At 45.3% G+C, this 26126-nt stretch overlaps 1 protein-coding gene across 1 annotated transcript; it reads right to left on the bottom strand.

Moving 5' to 3' along the window:
* Positions 1-26126, bottom strand: KCNA6 (potassium voltage-gated channel subfamily A member 6). Its single transcript, XM_063154281.1, has 4 exons — positions 19694-26126; positions 19299-19385; positions 18573-18678; positions 1-2438 (listed from the first exon to the last, which is right to left on the bottom strand). The coding sequence occupies exon 1, from the start codon at positions 26124-26126 to the stop codon at positions 24570-24572; it is 1557 nt and encodes a 518-aa protein (XP_063010351.1). The 3' UTR covers positions 1-2438; positions 18573-18678; positions 19299-19385; positions 19694-24569.

Below are 26126 nucleotides of genomic sequence, written 5' to 3'. Positions count from 1 at the left end.
TTTAAAAAATACTGATTTTATTCATGTCTAACCTATTCAACAATGGATCACACCAGCAGGAACAACAACAAATATCACGGTACAAGGTTTCACCAGGTTCTCACCTTGCAATGCTGGATTTGAGTCAAGCACATATTATGGCACTACCACTAATGACAATGACTGCTGTTCAAAGCTCACTCGAGTCCCATCTCCCTGGTGCACTTCCAAGCCCAATAACCTTGTTTCCCACTGTGTGTGGGGTAGTCTGCAGAGAATTTGTGTTCTCAAAGCCTGAATGCAGCAAACATCCTGAAGCCAGTCCAGCTAAAAATTCTCTATACCTCATTTGTTTTTTATTTGAAAGGGTTCGAGTTTTCAGTGAAACAAACAAAAAAGCCCCCACCATCAACAATTTCTCAGAAATATTTGACCTGGCCTGTATAAATCAGGTCCAGTAAGGGAGCTGAAATTACTTATCTCACCACATGACCTGGCCTGCAAATTCCAGCTGTTTTCCTTAGAATGATGCATCAGAGCAAGGTTTCACACCAAAAGGAAAGCCTGCCTGTCAATATCATGCCTACTGATGGCGGGCACACAGTATGGCCCAAGGTTTCTGCCCCATGGATTTCCCCAGGATATTCACACTTTTCCAAAGATAACCTGAACCTATGCTGACTCTGATGACAGCTGCTCTTGCAAGAAGGGTCCATGGCAGCCCTGGTCACTCATGGTGAGCCACATGGCCTTGACACACAGATCAGGATAAAGGAACTTGGAGGGTTCCCACAGCTGGCCTGCACTGAGAGAGCAGGTCCCTTGGGATTGTGGAATGCATTTTGCCTCCCAAGGACTGCAGGCTCACTTCCACACCCAGGACTACTCAGAAGAGCTGCACCAGGAGCAGAATCCATCTGGCAGCTCAGAGTTTCTCTAAGCCCAGTCCTACAAGCCTGTGGGAGCCACAGGTAGTCAGGAAGCTCCTCAGAGATCCAGACCCTCAGCCAGCAGCACAAAGATATACTGAAGTCCCAGAGCTGCCAAATCAGAGAGAGCTGCCTCCCATCTCTTTTCCCTCACACACTGATGCTGAAAAGTGCCAGACAGGCTAAAAGTCACTCAGGGAGATATAGAGGGTGTTACTGATAAAGCGTTCTAGAGAAGCTGGATGCCCAGCATCCATCAAACTGCCTTCTGGAATCCCAGCTGTCACATTTAACTTTACTCTTCCCCTCAGGCTTTCCCCTTCCAGAATCAATTCTTCCTACCCCACCTCCCATTCCTCTGTGCAGAGAGCTGGCAACACAAACAAGTTGGATCCACACGTGGTCATGGAAATTTGGCTGCACGGTTGACCTTTGCTGCTTCCAACAGGAGGGAATTCCAGGCCAGTGCACCCCTCTCTGCCCTTTACTTTTCAGAGGTAATTGGGTTTTCTATCACTTTCAGCATGGCACAGCATGGATTCATGGAGCTTGAAAAGCAGCAGAGGTTTTTATCACCATGGTGCAATGGGAGAAGACTTCAGAGCATTTTCTGGGAATGCCACGTACAGTTATATTACAATTGCAGAATTGTCTGGCTATTGTATCTCCTAAGTCACACAATGGACTACAAACAGTGCTATTTCAGTGAAACTCTCTACAACCACTGAAAATAAGTCACTAACTCCATTAGAGCAGGCAGTGGACTCACAGGTTCACAAAAACTGACTACAGATGCTAAAGCCAGATGCTTTGTAGGTAAATGAGAAACACCTCTGGTTTGGGCCCATCCCTCAGGCAGCAGATATTTTGCATAAATAGGATGATTACTACTTGTAGAGCTATATGAAACATCTACTTTTTTATCCAAGTTATGAAAGCACAGCTTTGAAAAGCACAGTAATCCAAGGCCAAAAAGGCAGACAAATGGACAGACTTCAGCCACTCATTTGGTTTTCTTAGAGAGAGCTCTTTGCTCTTTTAAGGGCTGACCGTATGCAATTGCCAGGTCTCGATGCTCCACTTGAAAAAAAGGCTTAAAGGAAGTTTCAAGAGCAGTCTCTTCAGGAGGTGTCCAGTGTCAATCTCCAGCTTCCCACAGGACTCGGTGCTTGTCTGGGGCTTTTGAGGAACAGCTCATAAATTGCTGCTATTTAGCCACTGGCAGTTGAATCCCGCTTTATTTAGTTTTCCCAGAAATAAGATGTATTGGAATCTTGTAGGGGATTCTCTCTGCTTCCTTCCTCCAGTCCCTGCTCACATTGAGTTTCAGTTTCCTGGAACTAAGAGTGTTGACCCCTTTAAAAGCAGCAGCAGCAGCAAGAAAACCACAGAGCAAGGAAAACAGTTTCCTGGCCAGAAAGGTTGTACCCCCTGCGTAGAGAGAAACTCCACCAACTTTACAGGAAGAAGATGCAACAACCTCTTTTGCAGCGTCCTGACATGACAGCCTTGCAGCATACAGAATCCAGCCTAGCAAGGAAAAATAAAAAAGGTGTTGTGTTAAAAAAAATGCACAAGAAAAAGGTGTTATTTTACATGGATCACAGTAAAGCCACAACAACATAAGGGTTTATTTCTTCCTGAGAATGTTTGAAGGGGATGAATTTGAAATCTGTTGTCAACTGCAGCTGGCTAAAATGGAAAGTGCTACAATTCTTTGCTTACCTTGATGCCTACTGGGATTGGCTTTAGGGCAAATTTTTCCTTGCAGCTCCTGGAAATTACACACTTGTCTTCTTGCATGAGATGAAATATATTTATTAGAAGGTTGCAGAATTTGTTAGGATGCATTGCAGTGCTGTGCTCTTCAAGGACAGAGGCACAAGGTCTGATTCTTACTGTAACTGGGACTTTGGGAATTCCTAGAGCCATTTTCATGGCATCTAATTTTAGGTCCTTTTAAGATAGATCTGTAATGACAATTTGCCTTATAGTCCCTCCCTCTGTGCTAGGGGCAGGAAAGTCTATCAAAGTAGATAAGGGAATTTAAAATTTTAACTTTATTTTTTTTAAACTAGATCTGAAACAATTTATGAGACAGCAGGACAAAAAAAATTTGGGTCTTCAAGAACTCTTCTTCCTTTAGAGACTTCTCCATTGTCACACTTTTGTGCAGTCCATTCCAGCTGCATCTGTACTGGTGACTCATAAAACCTAAAAGGCTATTAATAAGTTATTAAAAGTATCAGCAGTCTTCCACAACAAAAGGAGAAAGAAAAAATGGCTGGAATAAATGAAGGACTGCACCCTGTGGAGGGGATCCACACTGGAGCAGATCATGAAGAACTGCAGCCCATGGGAAAGGCTCATGCATGGAAGTTCCTGTAGGACTCACTTCCATGGGAGGGACCTCCTACTGGACTAGAGGAAGAGTGAGAGGAGTCTGTGATGATATTTTCTCTCTGCTGGATGGAGAGTGACAGAGTGCCTTTGGGGGGCTCCTGGCATCCAGCCAGGGTTAACCCACCACAGCTACATGGATAGGATATGATCTTAAATTCACCATTTCAGGACTCCTGAGTGCTAAACAAAACTCTGAGGTCCAGACTTAATTGTGTGAGCAGGGCTAGTAAAGAGCTTAAAGAAGTTCAGCTTGTGCCTGACAAAATGCTGAGCAGCTCAAGGCTTGCACTGCAAGGAGTTTGCACCATTTATGTTTTTACACAGCATTTTCCAGCATAATTCCCTTTCCTACTCAGTGCAGAGGTTTGAAAGCAACTTATTCCATGATGAAAACCATACACTTTCCCATCCTGAGCTCCCTCAGCTCTTGCTACTGCTTGGCAATGACTCAAGTAGCCAGAAAAAGAAAAAGAACAGGCTGTAAAAAGTGTGGCAGTGAGAAAGCTCTGGGCCAGAAGGTTGTTTGTCACATTGCCAAAGCCCAAAGGAGGAGAAAGAAGTGGGAGAAACATCAGAGATGGGAGAAGCCTACAAAGTGAACAAGATTTGTCAGTAGTTCTTCAAAAGGTTTTCTAAGACAAAGAGAAGCCAGGTCTATCAACAAAATGCACAACTTGCTTGCTTTGAGTTCACCACAATTGTGAGCAATCTCTGCTTTCCAGGCTAAATATGCGCTGATCTTCAAAGCAAAATTCCCTCAGCGAGTTTTCTTTCATGTCAATTTTTTTCCTGTGGATTTATATGTTGGAGAAGAGAGTTTTCACTCCAGGGATTGCAGAGGATCAAAAAATTGAGATGTTGAAGCCAGCTCACAGTTTTCAAGAGATTCAGAGCAGCAATAATTGAATCCCAGTGATTGTTTGGAGTTTGGTAAAGCAGAGACCCGATCAGACAATCCAGAGGCAGAAAGATATGCCTGCAGCAGCTGCATGAACCTCTGCCAAATGCCTGGATTTCCCAGCAGTGTGAGCAATCACAGTGGTGGATTGGTCTGATTCTTGTTCTAGTTTTACACTTACATGAATGACATGGATCTTCCCCAAAGGTAGTAGAGATGTTCCACTGGGAAGGAGGAGAGGATGAGACTCTAGTCAATATTTGATGTCTAGGATCTCCTTTTATCCATTGTGTATATTAAAAATTGAAAAATGCTTAGAAATTGTAAAATATACTCTCTTAGAGCTTGTTTCTGACCTGCAGGGAGATGATTCCTGCTCCTTTGTGGTTTGTAAATTCATTTGGGAAAACTCTCTGGCAGCAAACATGACTCCTTTTGAACTGGAAGTGCTGCATATTTAAAGTGTGTAATGTTACCTCCTGTTCAAAGCAAGGGTTGTGCAAAAGAACCATAGTCCCAGTAAATAAAAAGGTAATGAATTTTATAAACAGGTTTTTGAGTTTAGTATGAAAAATTTTCTTGAATTATCTGTAAATTGAAAAGCCAAAGTCTAAACCTTTCATTGAGTGTTCTAGAAACAAAGCATCTGCAGAGATCAAACACTGCAGCCTTAAGCAGATTTCTGCAAACAGCTTAGAAAGTATAACTGAGCTGTTTTATTCAGTTACAGTAGAACAATTGTTCAGCATAGCAAATGTTGGGAAAAACCCAACCAGTTGCGGCCAGCAAACCTCACATTCTAAATCTGTCCACTAAACCAGGGTTTAGCCAGCACAGCACAGCAGAGACTGGCATGAAATCATCCTATGTCCAAATTTATGACAGTGTTGGAAAGCACCATCAAAATAATGATTACTTTCACTCACACAGAGAAAGCAACAGGAAAGGTTTTGACCGGGCCAGAAGAATGGCAGGTGGAACAAAGAAGATTTTTCTATCTCTATAACTCTATAAATACAAAAGTAACAAAGCACCTAAAAGGAATGGACATAAAGGGAAATGTGAAGCATAAGAGAAACAAAATACCAAAGTACTCCTTCCTATGACTTAGTCATTACTCAGTTATTGCTTAGTTACTTTTAAATACCATTTAAAGTACAAAACTAAACAAAGAATTTCCCATGTGGTGAATGGCATTGGATGCTCAGCTTGAAGTCTAAAGGGGCTGAGTTCCAGAAAGCAGAATGCAGGTCTTGTACACCAAAAAAACCCTGCTAAACTGCTGTTATTTTTTACAAGGCGGACCTTTTTTACAAGGTGCACCTTCATTTATGTGTAGAGGGTTGCAGGGGATTAATTTTGGGCACCCATTTCTCTATCCTTTATTGTCCTTAATTTTGAGAGCCTGATACTGATGCCTCAATTCATAATAAATACCTCACCACTCCTCAGTGAAGTTTTCTGAGACCAGAGATGTGAAAAATTGAACTATGCTCTGGAATGGGATCTAAACTCACCTGGGCAACTTTTCAAACCCATTTCAGACACCTTCTACATTTATGAATTGAACACATGGAATAGCACACATGTTTAAAACCAAATCCATTTCAGACACCTTCTACATCTATGAATTGAAAACATGGAATAGCACTCATGTTTAAAACCAAACTGCTGGCTCCTGTTACCATGCAAGGTCTTGGAATCCCCCTTAGTGGTGAGATATGCAATCCCATTCAGACTGTACATTCAGCAAGTAAGAAGATCTACAGACAGAAGCAACTTCTAATGAGTTAACTGAGAATAATTTCAGGCGTTGAATGTCCCTGGGTATGGCAAAAATGTGGGGAAAGTTACTTAAAGTGGATGTAACTCCACTGAAGCAAATTTTACTCACTTTCATTAGGACAGGCCCCTGTGGCAGCCAGGCTATCCCACTGTGCAGAGATAAGGGAGAGGTGATTAAACAGACCAGATCCAATATATTTATAGTGCCCATCTTAAAGCAGAGAAGCAGAAAAGAGCAGCAGGATTGTAAAGTAAGCAGCTCTGTTCCTAAAGAGGGGATGAACTCCTTACAGTGTTTCTCTGTTGCAAAGCACACATCAAATAATTTGGCATAACTAAGTGGAAAGATCCAGCACAGCCGCATGTGAGATTGCTTGTTTTAGCTTGACTGAACAAATCAAAATATTAAATTCAAATATTCAAAGGAAATTCCCAACACTGCACCATCTTTCCTCAAATTAAACCCCCAATTTAACCCCACACAGTGCTGGCCATATGCAGCTCACACTTCTCTCCCCGGGAACCATCTGGGGCTCCCTTGAGGAATCCCAACTTTCCAGAACATGTTGTGTTTAATTCTGACATTAAAAGGACATTGTTAGGTTTAATGACATTGTGCAAAGACTGCACTGACTTGTTCCAGAAAATGCACCATGTGGCAAGTCCCACATCCATTCCCTAAATCCGACCCAAGCCTAAGTGCTTGTCCTCAGCTGCTACCAAAGCAGCTCCTTCAAAGCTAACTCTGAAGAAAAAAACCACAGAAAATCTTGATCTTTTCTACATAAAAGGAAATGGATTAATCCTGAGGCAGACAGTGCTGCTCATGCGAGCGGAGTCTTTGTGGCTGGGCTGGTTTTGGATGGGGTACAGTTAATTTCCTTCCCAGGGGCTATATTTCGTGTTTGTACTGGGGTTAATAATACAGGGATGGTTTTGGTTGTGTGACACAGACCCAACTGGTTTTCCTACTGCCACACTGGCAAGGGGGCTGAGGGTGTGTGCCAGGAGACACAGCTGGGACAGGTGACCACAAGTGACATTCCAGACCTTATGGCATCATCATTATCAGTGCATAACGTGGGGGAAGAAGATGGAAAGGGATGGATGTTCAGTATGATGGCATTTGTCTTCCCATGTCACTCTTAGGTGGGATGGCCCCTGCTCTCCTGGGGATGGCCAAGCATGTGCCTGCCCATGGCAAGCAGGGAATTAATTCCTTGCCTTGCTTGTGTGTACTGCTCTTCCTTTCCCTAGAAAACTGCCGTTATCCCAACCCAGGGGTTTTCCAGCTTTACCCTTGCCATTCTGTCCCGTATCCTGCTGGTGGGGAGTGAGGGAGCACCCACCGGGCACCCGTGCAGGCGTCCCTTGTCTCATACCTCCGTGGCCCACAGGAGGGCACTGCTACACTCCACAAACTCCTCCCGGGCACTCGAGGCCGCTTCCTGACAGCAACAGTCAAGTTAGACTTTCCCCCACTGCAATTCAAATCTCCTTTGAATTTCCAGGCTTTTCGGAATTCAGTAGAATGCCACAGAATCTCCTATGTCTTTGCCCAGAAAGATCACCTCTCTTTCTGTGGGCATTTTGCTGGAATAAACATCAGTGATCTTCCCCGTAGAAAAGGCTCCATTGGAAGCTACACACCAACCTTCCAAAAAAACTACGTTTTTTTGCTGCTGAGAAACTGTATTCAGTAAACCCTGAGATTAATTAATAACAAGGAAGGGTCTGGAGAGCCAGTCCTGTGATGAGCACCTGAGGGAGCTGGGGGGGCTCAGCCTGGAGAAAAGGAGGCTCAGGGGGGCCCTTCTGGCTCTGCACAACTCCCTGACAGGAGGGGACAGCTGGGGGGGGATCAGGCTCTGCTCCCAGGGAACAAGGGACAGGATGAGAGGAAATTGTCTCAAGCTGTGCCAGGAGAGGTTCAGGTTGGACATCAGGAGGAATTTCTTTATGGAAAGTGTGCTCAGGCATTGAAAGGGGCTGCCCAGGCAGGGGGTGGAGTCGCCATCCCTGAGGTGTCCAGGGTGAGTGGGGCACTCAGTGCCATGGTCTGGGGACAAGGTGGGGATCAGACAGCTGGACTTGATGATCTTGGGGGTCTTTCCCAACCTCAATTACTCTCTGATTCTATGACCAGCTATTGCTTCCAACACACTTCAAAGTACTGTACAAAACCAAATTCACTTTGCAATCTTGCTATTTACCACACCACCATTTGCATTTTACTTCAGATAACTGCAAAAACTTGCATTTTGGGGAACCTACAGCTTTCCAGCACTGATGTCCGCCACACCTTCACAAGCACTGACACACCTGGCACATGAGCTCCTGTTCAGGTGTACAGCACCCACACAGTTTCCCAGTCCTTTCCCATTTATGGGTGAAAGATGCAGCCAAACCACAGACATTAAAATTTGGGCTGTGCAGATTTCAAAGTCTTCTCGTCTGTACAGAGAAGCCTATGACACAGGGCTTAGATGTTTCCCTTGGCTCACAAAGTATCCCTTCAAGAGCAATGTTTTGGGACAACTGCAGAGTTTATGACTTTAAATTAAAATTCAACAAGATATGCTTGCCCTTATTAAATTTTTTTGGAAAGGACCACAAAGGTCAACATTTTCAGCTTAAAGTGGCTGAGAAGATGAAGGAACCAGACTTCTACACAAGTTGAATCCAACCTTATCAGCTTTAACCTCATTGCTAGCCCTTGTTAAATTCTCATCTCTCTTCTCTTTACTGCTGTTTTAAATGCCTTTTTGAAATATCCCAAGGGAACCAACACACAAAATTCTACTAAAACAAACCCTGAACATACCTTTCTCTTCCTTCTTCTTCCCCAACTTTATATACTGAGCAACAAGGTCTGGAATATTCCTCTGCAGCACAGGCAAAGACAGCATTGCTAAGGACAACAGCCTGCTGGGGACAGCAAAACAGCCATGGTCGTGCTGCCAGCCCAGCCCTGGGAGGCCAGGATGGCAGCTGTTGCTGAGAAATGTGGGAAAGGGGCTTAGGATCTAGGAAATTCCTGCCATGATTGTGGCTGTGGCCATAGTTATCTCCACTCCTTATCTCTGCCCTCCTCCCAAAGGTCTCCAGGGTTCCTCTGTGATCAAAGCCAGCAATGAGAATACAAGCAGCAGGTTCATGTCCTCTGTGTAGGAGACTCAGTCTGCCCAGGACAGAAGCTCTGCCTCGTGCCCAGGTGGAACCTCCTGGCCTCAGTCCCTGCCCGTTCCTCTGGTGCCATTGCTGGGCCCTGGAGCAGAGCCTGGGCCCTGCTCGGAGCCCTCCCTGCACACAGGGACACCCAGGGCTGAGGGCCCCTCTCAGCTGGGGCTCCTCTCCAGGCTGGACAGCCCCAGCTCCCTCAGCCTTTCCCTGCCAGAGATGCTCCAGGCCCTGAATCATCTCTGCAGCTCCACTGGCCCCAGTCCAGGAGCTCCCTGTCCCTGCTGTGCTGAGGAGCCCAGGACTGGACACAGCACTGCAGATGTGCCACACAGCGCTGGGCAGGATCACTCCTGACCTACTGCTTGGAGCAAGAGGCAGGATTTTCAAATGTACTTGCTATTGCTCCAATTCTGTTTCACTAAAGTCACTAAAAAAATTCGCAATGACCATGTTGTGTTTAGGCATTTTTTAAATGCCACCTTCTATCAAAGTCCTGGAAGTGTGAATTTATGGTATCTCCCAAGTGTCTGGCTGCTTAGTTAAGTATTTATACTCCCACTATAGTCACCTGAAGATACAGTGAGGTTTCCAGTTATTGACAGAAAGCATGGAAAGGGATGTAGGGGCACAGGGAAATAGTCAGAGAATCACAGAATGGCCTGAATTGGAAGGGATCCTAAAGATAATTTGATTCCAAACCCTGCTATGGGCAGGGACACCTTCCACTATCCCAGGTTGCTCAGAGCCCCATCCAGCCTGGCCTTGGACACTGCCAGGGATGGGGCAGCCACAGCTTCTCTGGACAACCTGTGCCAGGGCCTCAGCACCCTCACAGAGAACAATTTCTCCCTAAAATGAAATTATCAATGGCAGCAGCATTACTGAAGCAAGTAAAGAGGGCCAACATCTCATTTATCCTGTTTGCAGCTGTGAAAACAATACCCTTTACAGAAGTTACAATCATGTGAAATCAGGAACAGACCAGAGAAGCTCCTTGAAGATCTCAGAGTAAGCAGCTGCCCCAGCTGCACATCTAGGTTCAATCCCCATCCCTGGAAGAGTCCAAGGCCAGCCTGGATGGGGCTCTGAATATCCTGGTCTAGTGGAAGGTGTCTCCAGCCATGGCAGGAAAGAGATCATCTTTGAGGTCCCTTCCAACCCAAGCCATTCTGTAATTCTATGATTCTAATTTCCCAGGCCTGTCTTGCACCATCTACTTGTGATTCCCTGCAGGAAAAAAAAATGGCCATTTGCATTATGTGAAGACAAATGAATGTACCTAGAACTTTACCACTGATAAACACCCATCTGCAGGCTGAGGAGAAACATGTTATTTTTCTTCCAGAGTCAGAGGAATTGAGGTATGGGAAAAATGAAATGTTAGATCCGTCCCAGATCATCCTGACCCAGAATGTTCCTGTGAGCATCAGTCTGTCCACAGATGGGCATGGTGCTGTGGCACATCTGACAGTCAGAACTCAAAAAACATTCAAATGGGAATTTTAGTTAGACTTCAAAACATTGAATTTTCAAGCTAAACAGGTATTGCGTCCCAGTGATACAGTAAATAGACCCCAAAAACCCTAAATGATAAAAAAGGCTTCTAAAGCATCCTGTACCATGCTGCCTAGTTGGCATCAGAAGAAAAATGTGCTGAGTTATGAACACCAGCTGAGAATTTGGCTCCGTTTGCCTGAAATTAAGTCTCTGTATCAGCAGGGCTGTTAAAACATTTCAGCCATCAAAAAAAAATTCTTCATGCATCATGGTGGACACAAGGACATGGCATGACTCCCTCTCCAAAAACATAAGGTTTTTGTAAGATTCATGCATTCCTTGTAAGTCTCCAACACCTAAATGTGCTGTAGGACAGGAAGGAATTTGCAAAAGGATTCATCTGGGCCTTTTTACATATGCTTGTTTCTGAATCACTAATATATGACTAAATATAAACCATGAAGAGCTGTAATTGCTATTCTACATATCCTCATATCCCTCTGAAATACCATAAAGGAAAAAAAATCTACCAAATTGTTTAGGAGGATTAGTGCCTAACAATGCCAATGAATATCTGCAAAAAAACCCCAATCGTGCCAGATTCAAAATGCAGATTTGACTGCTCAGTGCCAGTCCTTCATGCTTGGAGAGTTGACACAAATCTCTGAAAGAGATAGTGAACTCCTTCCACCTCCAGCATATTTTTCTTCTGCTGTTCTAACACCTTGGTCCCTGAGGGGAACTCAGGGGGTAGAAGAGAATAACTTGTTTCAATTCCCTTCTTCTGAACTAGCTGTGAAAAGTGATGTCAGCCTCTTATCTCCATGGAGCAAGCATTCCAGCAGCTTTCAATTTACCTTGCAGTTAAGTCAGCTCTGGGCTTTGTCAGACAGAAATATTTTTACACACTTTTAATTATCAGGCAGCCTGCAAGGGAAGGGAGAGTCAAAATGAGGGGCCTGCTCTGAGTGTTTTGTGCCTGAGCCTGGAAAACAGGGATCAGATCAGCCAAGCCCAACAAAGAGCCAGGTGACAGCAGGACTTGTCAGCATTTGGGTATTCCATGAGTTCCATGCACAAGGACAAACATTTTCCTGCGTTTTTTTTTCATCCTCACTGCCCATCTGTTTGTCACTGCTGTTGTGACAGCAGCACAACACTGTGTCCTGAGGGGGGAGAGGTCCCCAGCTGTGCCTGACATCATCCAGGTGTCAGGAAGGAGATGAGGAATACTCAGAAACATCTCCGCGTCCAAAAGGTTTAGGGAAAAGAAGGAAACCAATGGCTTGATACTGTCCCATCTTATTTCTGAGGCACTGAAAGGTGAGGGACATCCTCATGTGACAGAACTGGGGACTGTCCCCTTGACTCCAAGCCCAATAGTTAAATCACCTTCCTTCCTAAGCGGTCTCTTAACTGTCAAAAAACCCACACAACCTTTTTGTGAAATTACAACAAGCAGAAATGCCAGGACCATAAGTATTAGTGGGTGTTTTTTCTACACAGTTTTCATGACTGAGGAAGGAGGATGGGGAGGAAAGCTGCATCAGCCTCCAGAACCCCTCTCAGCTGCAGCTGGCTTGATCAGTATGTATTCAGACATTTTCTATGGGGATGCTGATTAGTGGTTACTGTGCAAGGAACTCCCAACTCATCTCCTCTGAAATCCCCTTAGCTAATTGTTAGTGGCAGCTCACAAATCTGCACAGGTTTGGTTTTTAAAAAGCCAAGAAAAAAGTAAGGGAGCCACAGTCCTCTGCAGATAGCACCTTTTCCTTCCATTCTCAATTCACCCAGAAAATTTCAATAATAAGCTTTTTGTAGTTTTTAAATTTTTTTTTCTTATCACATAATCTAGGAGTAAAAAGATTGTAAAAGCTGACCAGCTGAGTGGGAACAGGAGGAGCTCACAATTCAGAATTACATGATCTAACAAGTCCAATAGCACTGGAAAAGCAGTTTGGTGTCATCAAAAATACTTTCTCAATTGGGCAGGTGTTGCAGCTGCAGAAAAGATCAACTAGCTCAGCTCAGCCATAGCCAAAGCACTGGAACATCCCTTCTGTCACTGGGAGTACATGCTGTAATTACCAATGAGCTTTGGGCTGTCATTCCATCTCTTCTGGAGCATTTGAATATCAATTCAAGGAATTGATTGGAGCTGACACTGGAGCCACGCTGGTAATGAACAGGAACAACCAACGCCTACCACTACGCTGCTTAAAAAAAGAGTTTATTAAAAATAAACTCCCCTAAACCGAGAATATCCCCTCCCTTCCAAAAGAAAAAATAAAACAACATAAACCCCAAATGCATGTTATGTATTTCATTCCAGATCAAAGTTAGAAAAAAAACAAACAAAACCCCCTAAACAAACAAAGAAAAATCCTAAAACCAAAACAAACAAACAAAACCCAACCAAACAAAAACCCAAACAGGGCCAAATTTTGTGTTTTACCTTGTTTACATGCATTTTATTAAAAAAAAGGCAAAAAATATTTATGATATTAAGAAAGAGATTGTGTACATTACAAAATTTTCCAAACATGCCTTTTGTAAAGGGTACCAAAACAAACTGAAATGAAACTTCTCCCACAAATATTGCTGATTTTGAGGAAGGGGCACCTTTTGAAAATACATCCAAGAGAAATGTTTGCAGTCCACTGCTGAAGACTAGGTCATCAAATACCAGACTAATGCGGCAGTGAATACGCTCCAAAACATTTCTCAAAGTCACTTCCAAGGACAGGTTACAAAGATCAATTGCTTTGTCATGAGCATGAAAGGCCATAGTCTACAATTCTCAAAGGAATGTGCCAGACAGTGCTATTTCTGACACACTAAAATATGAGAATAATTCATAGCCTGAGAACTATACACTGCAAAGGGTTCCTTCCAGCTTGGGCTATTCCATAATTCTGTGAGTAAACAGATCAGAAACAAAGATCAGAAACAAATGCACGACTGTGTTCATGGTTCAAATCAAGCTCCTTGGCTTACTCTGTATTTCTTACAGCTCCTTTCTAATGTGGCTTGTTGCCATGACTCAAATGATGCCCAATGCTTGGGATGGGTTCTTAAGACATCTAAAGGGCCACCAGATTTGTGTGCACCATCCTGCCAATGCCACAGATAGAGCACAAGTGGTGTCCAAATTCACAGGCTTTTGTGACGTGCATGGATATTCATAACATTTCCATTGCCTGGCTTTTATTTTTTTCCTCATTGAATCACAGAATCATAGAACAGCCTGAACTGGAAGAGATCTACAAGGATCATCAAGTCAAACTCCAGTTCCTGTTCCCCAGGACACCCCAACAATCCCATCCTGTGCCTGGAGCTCTGGCAGCCTTGGGACCATGACCATTCCCTGAGGAGCCTGTTCAGTGCCCCACCACCCTCTGGGGGAAGAAAATTTCCTAAACAACCTAACCCTTCCCTCCAGCTGTTCCCTGGGTCCTGGTCACACAGAGCAGAGATCAGGGCCTTCCCCATCCTCTTCCCCTTGTGAGGAAGCTGCAGAGCTGCTGTGAGCTCTGGCCTCAGTCTGCTCTTCTCCAGCTGAACAGATCAAGTGCCCTCAGCTGCCCCGTGTGTGGCTTCCCATCCAGGCCCTTCAGCATCTTACTACTCACAGGAAAAAAGCTAAAGAGCAGACCTCGTTGGCCAAAATAAAGATGGAAATCACAAGACAATGGTTTCCTCACTGAAGTGAACAAAGAGCATCAACAAGCAGGAAAGCTCAAGGACAAAATCTAAGGACAGCTCCTTCCTAGCACTTCTGTGGCACAGAACTGGCTGAATGGATGAAGCTCCCACTTCAGTCAATATTTTGTCTGCCTCCTGAGCTTAAGAGGATCTTCACCTCCACAAGGGGAAACAATTCTGGGCCCCTCAGTTTAGAAAGGATGTTGAGACCCTTGAGTGTGTCCAGAAGAGGGCATTGAGAGTGGTGAGGGGCTTGGAACACAAGCCCTGTGAGGAACGACTGAGGGAGCTGGGGGTGTTTATCCTGGAGAAAAGGAGACTCAGTGGTGACCTTATCACTCTCTACAGCGACTTGAAAGGTGGCTGCAGTCAGGTGGGGTTGGTCTCTTTCTCCAGGCAGCAACTGACAGAATGAGAGGACACAGTCTTAGGCTGTGCCAAGGGAAATACAGGTTGGATATTAGGAAAAAGTTTTTCACTGAAAGAGTCATGAAGTTCTGGAATGCCCTGCCCAGGGAGGTGGTGGAGTCACCATCACTGGATGAGTTTAAAAAAAAGACTGGATGTGCACTCAGCTCCACGGCTTACTTGAGATGTCAGGGCATGGGTTGGACTTGATGATATTTAAAGTCTCTTCCAGCCTAGTTATTCTGTGAATCCTGTGAATTCTGTGAATTCTGTGATTTGAGAGAGGTGAGAGAGGTTAGAGTGGAAATGTGAAATTTTGTTCTGTGTCAGAACAGTGTGTGCAATAGGAAATTATTCTGCTCATCTCTTCAGGCCAGAGTGGCCATTGGGATCAACTGCTCTGACCTCCTACCCAACAACACTGCTTGCCACAGCTCCCTGACAGGAGGCTGTGGCCAGGTGGGGGTCAGCCTCTTCTCCAGGGGAACAAGGGACAGGACTGGATTAGGAAAAAAATTTTACTGAAAGAGCAGTTAATCATTAGAGCAGACCACCCAAGGAAATGCTGGAGTCACCAGCCCTGAAACTATTCAAAGAATGAGTGGACATAGCACTTCATGATATGGTTTTTCTGGGCATTGTGATATTCCACTGAAGGCTACACTTGATGATCTTGGAGGTATTTTCCAACCTCAATGATTCTGTGAGATGCAGTTGTTGAAGACATCACTGCTTATTTCTGTGACAAACCACAGAATCACAGACTGATTTGGGTTGGAAAGGACCTTAAAGATCCCCTCATTCCAATACTCCTGCCAGAAGGGCAGGAACACCTTCCACCAGGGCAGGTTACTCAAATCAGATAATCTAACTGAGCTGCAGAAGAGCTGGTTCAAGGCTTTCCTCAACATTAGATGCATAATAAAATGATGCATTAGATAAATGATGCATAATAATAATGATGCATTAGATAAAATGAGCTGCAGCAGAGCTGGTTCAAGGCATTCCTCAACATTGGATGCAATGCACCATTCCAAGGATACCAGGAAGCTCATGGGAGTGAGGAAAGATCACGGATTCCAGGAAGAAGGAAGGTCAGCAAAGAGCTGGAGAGTTCGGGATAGGGAGAAAGGACTGGACAAGGTGAGCAGCCATTCCAGGTTGAGGGGAAGAACAGTGAACCAAATTTGGTGGGGTTTTTTAAAGGGTGTGAATCCTCCACTCCTGGAGGGATATGGTATCCTCTGTGCCATTCTACCCCACTCCTAGGACTTCCTTTTCTCTCCTCAGTCTCACAGAGGAAAAAACCTCCCAAGACTCACAGCTCCTCTCTCACCAAGACTCACACTTCCTCTCCTACCCACAAAACCCAAGTATTTAGTAGTAAAATCATCAGGATTTGGTGTTTTGTACGTAAATGTGCAATATGGCAACTGATCTGGAGGCACAAGAAATGTGTGAAGATCTTACAATTTCTCATATTTTTCCCCCAGTACTTTCCTAACTACAGGTCTTGTCTGTCTTTTGCTGGCCTAGAAAAGTCGAGTTCTTCCAGCTTCCACTAGCAAAGAACATTCTATCCACCTGGTCATTCTTGCTGTTCCATTGTGCACCCTGCCTGACCAAATTTAGGTCACCAACAATGCACACAGCATTCCAGATGAGGCCTCGCAGAACTAACATTTTCCAGGTGTTACTGAACATTCTTGTCCTGAGACTTTTCAAGACTTGCACCTCGATTTTTTTTTTTTTTAACTGAGCCACTCAGTTAGTGACACTGGCACTCTGGCTGAGTGAAGGACAGGGAGCTGCTGGAGCCAGGCCAGAGCAGGGATACCAAGGGGATCAGAGGGATGGAGCAGCTCTGCTGGGGGGAAAGGCTGGAAAGCATTGGGATTGTGCAGCCTGGAGAGGAGAAGGCTTTGGGTTGATCTCATTGTGGCCTTGCAGTGCCTGAAGGGAGCCCACAGGAAAGATGGAGAGAGACTCTGGACAAGGCTTGGAGTGACAGGACAAGGGGCAATGGCTTCACACTGACAGAGAGCAGGTTCAGATTGGATATTGGGAAGAAATTGTTCCCTGTGCGGGTGGTGAGGCCCTTGGAACAGATTTCCCCGAGCAACTGTAGTTGCCCCATCCCTGGAGATATTCAAGACCAGACTGGAGAGGGCTCTGAGCAATCAAGGTGTCCCCACCCATGGCAGGGGCATGGAATGAGATGGTCTTTAAGATCCCTTCTAACCCTGGCCATTCCATGATTCCACAACTATTCCTTTTACTCACCCTCATCTGTCCCATCTCCAGTGGTATTTCCCTTACAGCAGACTGGTGATTTTACACCAAGCTTTCTGTCCAGTTTCAGGGAAGGCAGGACTGACATCAGAAGAGTTAGAGCAGGTAAGTCCTGTTTTTTCCAACCTAGTACTCCCTGTAAATGGAGACTTTGAAACCAGCAGATGTAAAGCCAACCTACCAGGACTGCAATGATTTTCACATAGCCCTATCAGCAAAAATGTAGGAGGCGCAGAGCTTGTCTCCACATCTACCTCTGCCACCCTTCTGTTTTTCTATTACTTAAGGATTGCAACTACATTTCTTCATCTTAAAAAGCTCTGTCTCCTTGGGAAACATATTCAGGTAAGAGGAAGCTAAGATGGAGAGTGGTCAGGAATCCAGAGCCAGAAAGTGCTACATTCAGCACCAGGAATTTGGTGGCCATGCATGCCCCAGGCCAGCCTGGCTCCTGCTCCAGCCAGGCACATGAGTGAGGGTGTCAGGGACACAAAAATGCCAAGCACAGCACAGCAGACAGGCACCTTATGTTGTGGCAGTGGCACACCTTCCCCAGAGCTCCAGAGCAAAGAGGCAGACAAAGAGACTGTGGTCCAATTCTGCTTTTGCTGGGGATAAATTTGGAGTCACTTCACTGACGTCAGTGGAGTTATTCCAGAATTGCACCAGTGTAAAAGAGGGCAGCATCTGCTTTCTGAAAATGGATGCCATCAAGCTAATTGAAAACAACAGATGCATCAAGGAGCAGCAAGAAGGGATGGTAATGTTCCCATTTCCTTGTAAAATACCATTTAATTTCCCTCCAGAGAATGTAAGAGAATAAACCAATACGTACTCTAAAAGCTAGACCTTTTGTTGATGTAAAATTGTATACAACCTTTTAGGTGAATGGACCAATGTGCACCTACAGCACCCTAAAGAGATTCAGCCTAGTCATGTGCACTTACAGCCCTCTTCTTTGAGTCTGATTCTTCTCTCGCACTCATTGAAATCAGGAGTCATACCATCCACAATCCTATGGAAACGTTTATCTAACCTTGGGTAGAAAGCAGAATCGAGGGCCCTCATTTTGTTAAACAGTCAATGGTTAGATGTGATAATTAAATAGATAAATTTGTGACTTATGTCACTTTTGGACTAAGGGTGTTCCAAAATTTTATACCACTGAATAAATATATTTATATTAATTTAGTGAAAATGAAGCCAAAGAAGCACTTGCTGAATTTTCTTTGTGTGAAGACAAAAGTTTCCCCTAATTCTCATCTCCGATGAGTAGTCAACACAGCTTCAGTATTTATGGTGACCACAGAAATGGATGAGCACTTTCCCTCCTGCAAATTCTTTCTTTCCTTTCACTAAGAAGAAGTTTAATGCAGCAAAGCTCAATTATTTCTTGGGCCCCCTCTTACTAATTGGCACAGACAACCTCAATATGTCCAGTGGTGAGGGTTCATCATTGAATGTTGTAGGACAGTACAACTCACACTGACCTCAGCTATGAGTTTCCCAAAATGTAAAGCCATGTTGTGACATTCAGACTCCTTGTGCCAGCCAACAAGCCCCAGACAGACTTCCCTGGAGCAAGGGAAAATCCACCTAAAAAGGGAAAAGCATATGGAATTAACATGTACTAACAGCATATGCCGCACTGTTAATGAGCACAGTCCCTGTCTGCTTTCCCCAAAAATATTTTTCTGGATTTATCTCCCTGGGTAGGGTCTTGTAGAACCCTAGCCTGAACAAGAAGAGCTCCTTGAAAGTGGCAGGCACTTTCCTGAGGCACTGTCTTTGGTGGCAGCTAAGGACACACCGCATCCCCTGGTTCCTTTCATCAGGGGATTAAGTCTTTTCATCCTGCCAACACCTACTCCCCTCCTTATGCCTAAAGCAGGTGCCTGCAATTCAGGCATTCTCCTGCGAACCTGCTGATAACATGGCTGCAAATCTCTTCAGAAGGGATCTGCCTCTAGTGCAAGCTTCAAAGAGCAACAATGAAGGTCTCAAGGCTGTGCTCTTGGTTACAGCAGCACCAACAAAGATATCTGGTGCTCATAGGGCTGCCATGGAGGGCAGTATCTTCCAATTCCCTATCAATCTGTCCACATCTTTCCAGCAGTGAGGAAAAAAATGCATAAAATGCTGCTGCTTTTAATTTCTGTCAATATAAATTTAAAAGTTAAGTTTAACTTAGCTCTTCTGAGTTTGGTAGGACTTACTTGGACTCGAGTCAGGTGGGAGCTTTTGGGAAAGCTGTGGTTGACTCCTGCTGTAATCTGCAGATCTTTCCCTGATGTAAACAGGACCTCAAGAAAAGAACAAACAAAAATAAGCAGTTTAACAAACAGTACATGTGCTTTGATTTGATGCAGAAGATTAAAGTTGGAGCCCAATATAATCCAAGGCAGTTGTACTAAAAGGAGTTTTGCCAGCTTGAATCAGCAGATGGTGAGGATCTGGCTCATACTACATTTCTGTAGTTTATAATTATCTTTCTTTCTTCACCTAGAACCAGATTCTCCCTTTAGGCTGCAAATCTTAATTGGGAAATCCTTCCTCATTAATTTCAAGAAATTCTTGGTCGTTAATTTCCCAGAACAGAAAGAAACCTTACCTATTTCTGCAATAGCAGCAGATGCTGGAGCTGTTTGTTCCTTTGCTTTTAGGGTTGATGCTGCTCTTTCCATCGCTGTGTGGAAGACACTTCAGTCCTTACCCTGTCTCTCGCTGCCCTGAATTTTCTTTACACTCACTCTTCTTTTCCCATAGGGATCTCTGAATGAGAGTACCCAGGAGAGAAGACCAAGCTCAGTCACCTTCACCCCCACAGCTGCTGTAGCAGTGAATTTTTATCCATGAATGCTGGATCAAAAGGCCCAAGCTTACTCAAAAATCCTGAATTCCAATGTTTTCCAATAAGGAGCAGAACAGGAATTTCATCTTGGAGATAAGAGCTGGAGTCCAACAGTAAAACACCACAGAACCAGTCTTCATGCCTTTCATGCTTCCAGACCTTTGTGTGGATAAAAAAATTTGTGTCCTCAGTAAAATTCTTCCTTTCCTTCCTTCCTTCCTTCCCCACCTCCAAGGAGATGATTTCTGCCCTGTCCTCCTTTGGTGAAAAACATCCTGTAGGAAAATGATCAGGGGAACCAACTGTCACAAACCAGCCAGGGGATCTGGAAGGAGCAATAGTCTCTTCCGCTGCAAAACTATTTCCTAGTGAGATTGTTGCAAGAGGAATTTCTGGATCTTTAAATGTAATGCTTTAGCCTGTATTCCTTGTCACCAGGTGCCCAGATGACTCTACATCAGACCAGTTGCCCCCCAGCTCCCTGGCTGAGTGCTCGGATTGTCCTTCACACACTCTCCAGCTCTCTGTAAGGACGGACAAATAAAATCTCTTCGCATCTCTAGGTTTGCACTCTGCTTTCAAAAGAAACTGGAAACTGCCCACCTGAAGTTGGACAGGGCAGCTGTACATGATATGAGGTGATGGGATCAGCTGCAGTAGGCAAAGAGAACATCTGTAAAGATAAGGTGCTGATATCTGAATACAAAATTCAGTGCTTTCGCTTGTAGCCACAATCACAGCACGGAGAGAAACAGTCCGGGAGGTTGTTATGGAAACAAGTCCCTGAAGGTGCCTACTTGGCTTCACAGGGATGTGCTCTACCTTCAGAAGGAAACAGATTTGCATTTTGAGCAGCCAGGGAGAGTGCTAAGGGCTGAGAACTTCAGGTAAGGTTTTTTAAAGCATCTCTGTGATCGGTGGCACGAGACCTCTGGTAAAGTCAACGGGTGCCACTGTGTCATTTCAGTCATGTGAAAAAAAAAATCTGAAGGCTCCTTAAAAAAGGTCAGATTCTACAAGTTCTGTAACATATAGCATTACTGATGACTCTGGGACTTCACTGCTTTTCAGGAGGTGCTTTGAGAAGGATTTATATGTCCTAAATGAGTCCCAAGGTTACAGTTTCCATGTTTCTGTTGGTGGTCTGTATTTCTCTTAAGGAAAACACAGGGAGCAAACACCACTCCTGCTTTAGACATTTTCATGTGCCCTTTCATTTTCAGAACTGACAAATGTGGCTCACAAAAACTGCACAAAGCTGCCTTGATCACCACAAAATTCCTTCACACCTTGGGTGCAATCTGTGGGTGGGAGAATCCAATACCCACTAGAAACTCACTTCTGGATTCCACCTGGAAACTCACTGCTGGATCCCACCCAAGGGCAGGACACCTCTTTCCAAGAGGATCTGCGTAAGACACGCTGGGATTGTGCTACCAGTGATCTTTTTTTCTTGCTAGAGTCTCCATGTCCAGCTGTCTGTCATGCTGGTCAGGAGAACAACCTGTTCTGGGCACGGAGGGCTCCTGCCTGGCAGGGCCAAAGGGGCCAGGCCCAGGGGGAGAAACGAGCACAGGAATTTTCTGACGTAGGCTCAGTGTGTCTCATGACTCCTCCTGAACTTGTGTTCAACCTGAGTTTTTTATATCTTACTTTGGGGGAACTTTTATCAGCTGATAGACTCAGGCATAAAATATCCCCAAACATGGGCATTCTGCTGGGAGAGGGCAGCAGCCTCAAAACATCCCTCTTAAATAGCAGCTTCTTTTGCTAGTTTCTAGTAATACAAAATTTGAAGAACCGTCCCTCTCTTGGCCTCACAGTAAAGATTTCATTAAGTTGACCCCAAAACACAACTAAGAACACCACCAAGACTAAGACACACTAAGAACCGGACAACTTTTACACAAAATCAACAGAGATGCTACCATGCCCCTCAGTCCCAATTGTTCACCAGGACAATTTACCCACCAGCTGATTACAGGCGTCAAGGGATGCAGAATGGTCCCCAAGGCTCAGACCTTCACAAACCTTTGCCTCAGTCCCATGAAGCAAAGAGAAATTAGGCTTTATTCAGGCAAACCCCTCTGAGCTATGAATCCTCACCACATCTGATGTTGTTGAGTTAGGGATGGAAAGAAAGATTTTAGTTTTCAGGTGGATTAGAAGGCTATTTTTAATGAAAGTAGCAGGGTTTTTTATTATGTGATTTGTTAAGGTGATACTTGATTGGTTTTAAAGTAGAAACATCTCACACTATTGGTGCACTATGAATAGCACACTGTGGAAAACCATAACTATAAACAATGGTTACAGAAAGAGATACAATAATTGTTTTAATTCTTTCCTCTACGATTCCTAGGCTAGCCTGGGAGAAATTATCTCTGTTCTTTCTTCAACTGAACTGAGAATCTCCACACATCAAATGTGTGTCTCCCAGCTGAAGAGAAGTGGCAATTCCCTACTAATTTCAGCAAGAGAGAGAGAGAGCAGAGGTTTTAATATAATGGTTGTGTGCTGACCCCAAGGGATATCCCTGCACACTAAAAACATTTGAGTTTGAGAAGGCAACAGCACTCTGGAGAAATGGAGTAGTTAGGATTTACACAAACAACTTCTACCATATGAGCAGGGCCAGGATGGAGAGAGGCTACAATAAAAGCACTCTAGGCATGGAGCCATATCTCATGAAAACTGAGAACAGGGAGAGTAATGAAGATGCAAACAGATCCCACCTCACAACCAGTTCTATAGCCAGTTTTTACTATATTAAAGAATAGGGCTCTGAGCAACCCGGTCTAGTGGAAGGTGTCCCTCTTTGGAAAGAGATGACCTTTAAGGTCCCTTCCAACCCAGGTAATTCTATGATTCTATGATATGCCTTTAGCATTCTTAGTCTTATGGCTGAAAAGCACAATATATATACAAAATCTATTCTCTGTATTTTTGCACTTTGGCATTATGTCTGGTTTATGTATTACACGTGTGCCATGCAATATGTAGTACATTCCAATATGCATTTCATACAGTGTGATGCAAGGCATTAATGGCTGCCTTTGCTTTCGTACACATGCAGACATGTGAATGTAGAATAAACATTTAGAATTCAAACAAGAAGGATTTTTCCTTGCAGGAAACTCTGCTAGTGGAATCTGAAAGCATACATTTCCCTTTCTCACCTGCTGGCAGAGCTTGAAATATTTTTAAAGTTAGGTGTAAGGCCAATCTGACTGAAACTAATGAAATTATCTGGGAAGTAAAATGTGTATTTGAAGATAGAAATCTCTGGTCCCTTGGCAAACTCGGCACTGCAGGCCAAGCTATGCATATTTTGCATGGCTGACACAAACTGCTCTCACAAAACCAATTACAAAAACACTGCTGTCGCTCCTATCCATGAAACACCAGGAACTGGCTAGGCCAGCAATACAGCAAGGGCCTCTCTTCAGGGCTCGCTGTTTATCCCCTCATTTAAAGGGCCTGGAGACAAGTTTAGGGAATTTTGTATCCATGCCAGTCTCAGTTTCAAATGTTGACACACTCACCCTGGAGCATTTTATGCCTGTTACTTGCAAAACCAGCATGATCCTCACACAGCACAGGTGCAGAGCTCTCTATGGTTGGCATTTTCCTGCCACATCAACAAAACACCAACATGCAAACTTCCCTCAGCTACACAAATGCTCAATTAAAAAAAGCAGAGGAGTCAACTGCTCTCACATGCCCGAATACAGAGCTGGGTATCTGAAGCACAAAGCACATCTCATTAAATGCTATTGTGTGAAGATGAACTCTGCAGATAACAAATGAATTTACTAAACATGCCTTGTATCAGAAGGCACTTACCACTATGAAGATTAAGTTGGTACTATAAAAGCCAATTAACATCAGGGCACTGGCATAAATAAGGCTGAGATAAGCTCAAAACACAGAGAATCTTCACCAAGCCTGTTGACTGCTTTAAGCCTGTTTTTGATACATGATGTATGGTCACAAGTAGCAAAGAGCTTTTAAATTTATGCACCTTTTTTCTTCTTTTTTTTTTTTTTTTTTTTTGAAACACAAACCAGGAGGATCTTTTAGCATGCCAAGGGTTGCAAAGAAGGCAGGCATCTGCTTGCTGGCTTTCCCCTAGAGCTGCAGAGCTCCCTGTGATCCTGGCTGCAGCGTTTCCATTATTCAAAGCAATGGCATGGCAGGCGTGACTGATTCCACAGCCAAGGGCACCGCGCTGGCACAGGGACTGAGAGCACGGCTCGAGCCAGATGTTTGTAGCCCCTTTAACTGTTTACTCTACTGATGTAGTGGCAAGGACTTCTCTGCTAGTGGAGTTACAAGACTTGGTCTCGGAGCAAATGTTGGATTAAAGCAGTCATCAAAAGCAGAGAAAGAAATGCATAAGGGAGTGGGGATGACAGCTAGCACTCCACAGAATAAAGCAAGAACATTTCTGGCTGCACACAGTAATGAGAAACAGCAAATCAGGCCAGAAGAGCCCATTATCACAATCATTCTGTTTACGGTATCACAATTCACAGTCTGGCATGTAAATGCTGAATAGATCCAGCTGCTTGTAGGAAGACAACTGTAACAGCAGCTTGCAGCTCTGTGTCTGGACCCAGGACAACAAAACCCATCACACCTCTGTCAGCATTTTCTTCTCTTTATATCCCTGGTTATTGGGAGCAATGAAGTTGGAATATTTCATGGACTCCAGGTCTTCTGCTTCCAGGAATTCAGATTTGCTGAGGGACTGATTACTGTCCCCTTTCTTGGGCTCAGAGAAGGGCGACTGTTGCTGGCCACAGGTGACGTGGGTGTACTGGCACTGCTCCTCATGGTCAGTCTCTCGGTGGTAGAAGTAGTTGAAGTTGGACACAATGACAGGGACAGGGAGGGCAATGGTGAGCACACCAGCGATGGCACACAAGGAGCCCACAATCTTGCCACCAATGGTCATGGGATACATGTCCCCATAGCCCACGGTGGTCATGGACACCACTGCCCACCAGAAAGCATCAGGGATGCTGGTGAACAGCGAGTCAGGGTCATCAGTCTCTGCAAAGTAGACAGCACTGGAGAAGAGGATCACCCCAATGAAGAGGAAGAAGATGAGGAGGCCCAGCTCCCTCATGCTGGCCTGGAGAGTCTTCCCTAAGATCTGCAGCCCTTTGGAATGCCTGGAGAGCTTGAAGATCCTGAAGACTCTGACCAGGCGGATGACTCTGAGGATGGCCAGGGACATGGCTTGCTGCTGGCCCCCATTGTTGCTGCTGCTCCCGGGCTGCTGCTTCTGCTGCTGTTGCTGGGCCAGCTCGGTGCCCAGGGTGATGAAGTAGGGGATGATGGCCACGATGTCGATGATGTTCATGATGTTGCGGGAGAACTCGGGCTTGCTGGGGCAGGCGAAGAAGCGCACGAGGAGCTCAAAGGAGAACCAGATGATGCACAGGGTCTCGATGAGGAAGAAGGGGTCTGTGAAGAATGGGCCGGAGCCAGCGGCGGGGCGCAGGGGCGGGGGGGTCCCGCTCGGCGGTGGCAGCGGCGGCAGCAGCAGCGCCTCGTCCCCGAGAGGCGCAGCCTCCCCGAAGCCAGGCTGGGGTCCCTTGGGCTCCTGGCGGAACTCGGGCAGGGTCTCCAGGCAGAAGATGACGATAGAAATGAGGATGACCAGCACGGAGACGATGGCGATGGCCCGGGCTGGCCCGGAGCTCTCGGGGTACTCAAAGAGCAGCCAGACCTGGCGTTGGAAGTGGTGCTGCGGCAGGGGCTTCTCCTCCTCTGGGATGAAGCCCTCGTCCTCCCGGAATGTCTCGATAGCCTCCTGGCCCAGCTGGTAGAAGCGGATCTCCTCCAGGAAGATGTCGAGGGGCACATGGACGGGCCGGCGGAGCCGCCCCCCGGACTGGTAGTAGTAGAGGATGGCGTCGAAGCTGGGTCGGTTGCGGTCGAAGAAGTACTCGTTGCGGAGCGGGTCGAAGTAGCGCACCCGGCGGCTGGGGTCGCCCAGCAGCGTGTCGGGGAAGATGGAGAGGGTCCGCAGCTGCGTCTCGAAGCGCAGCCCCGAGATGTTGATCACCAGGCGCTCGCTGCTGCAGCAGCTGCCGCCGCTCCGCTCCTCGCCCGGCGCCTCCGCCTCCGCCTCTCCGCCCGCCCGCGGGGCCGCCAGCGCCAGCGGCTCCTCCGCCCGCAT

The sequence above is a fragment of the Melospiza melodia genome, chromosome 4 (assembly GCF_035770615.1).
Source record: "Melospiza melodia melodia isolate bMelMel2 chromosome 4, bMelMel2.pri, whole genome shotgun sequence".
NCBI classification, from domain to species: domain Eukaryota; kingdom Metazoa; phylum Chordata; class Aves; order Passeriformes; family Passerellidae; genus Melospiza; species Melospiza melodia.
This window is presented reverse-complemented; position numbering and strand designations above follow the sequence as displayed.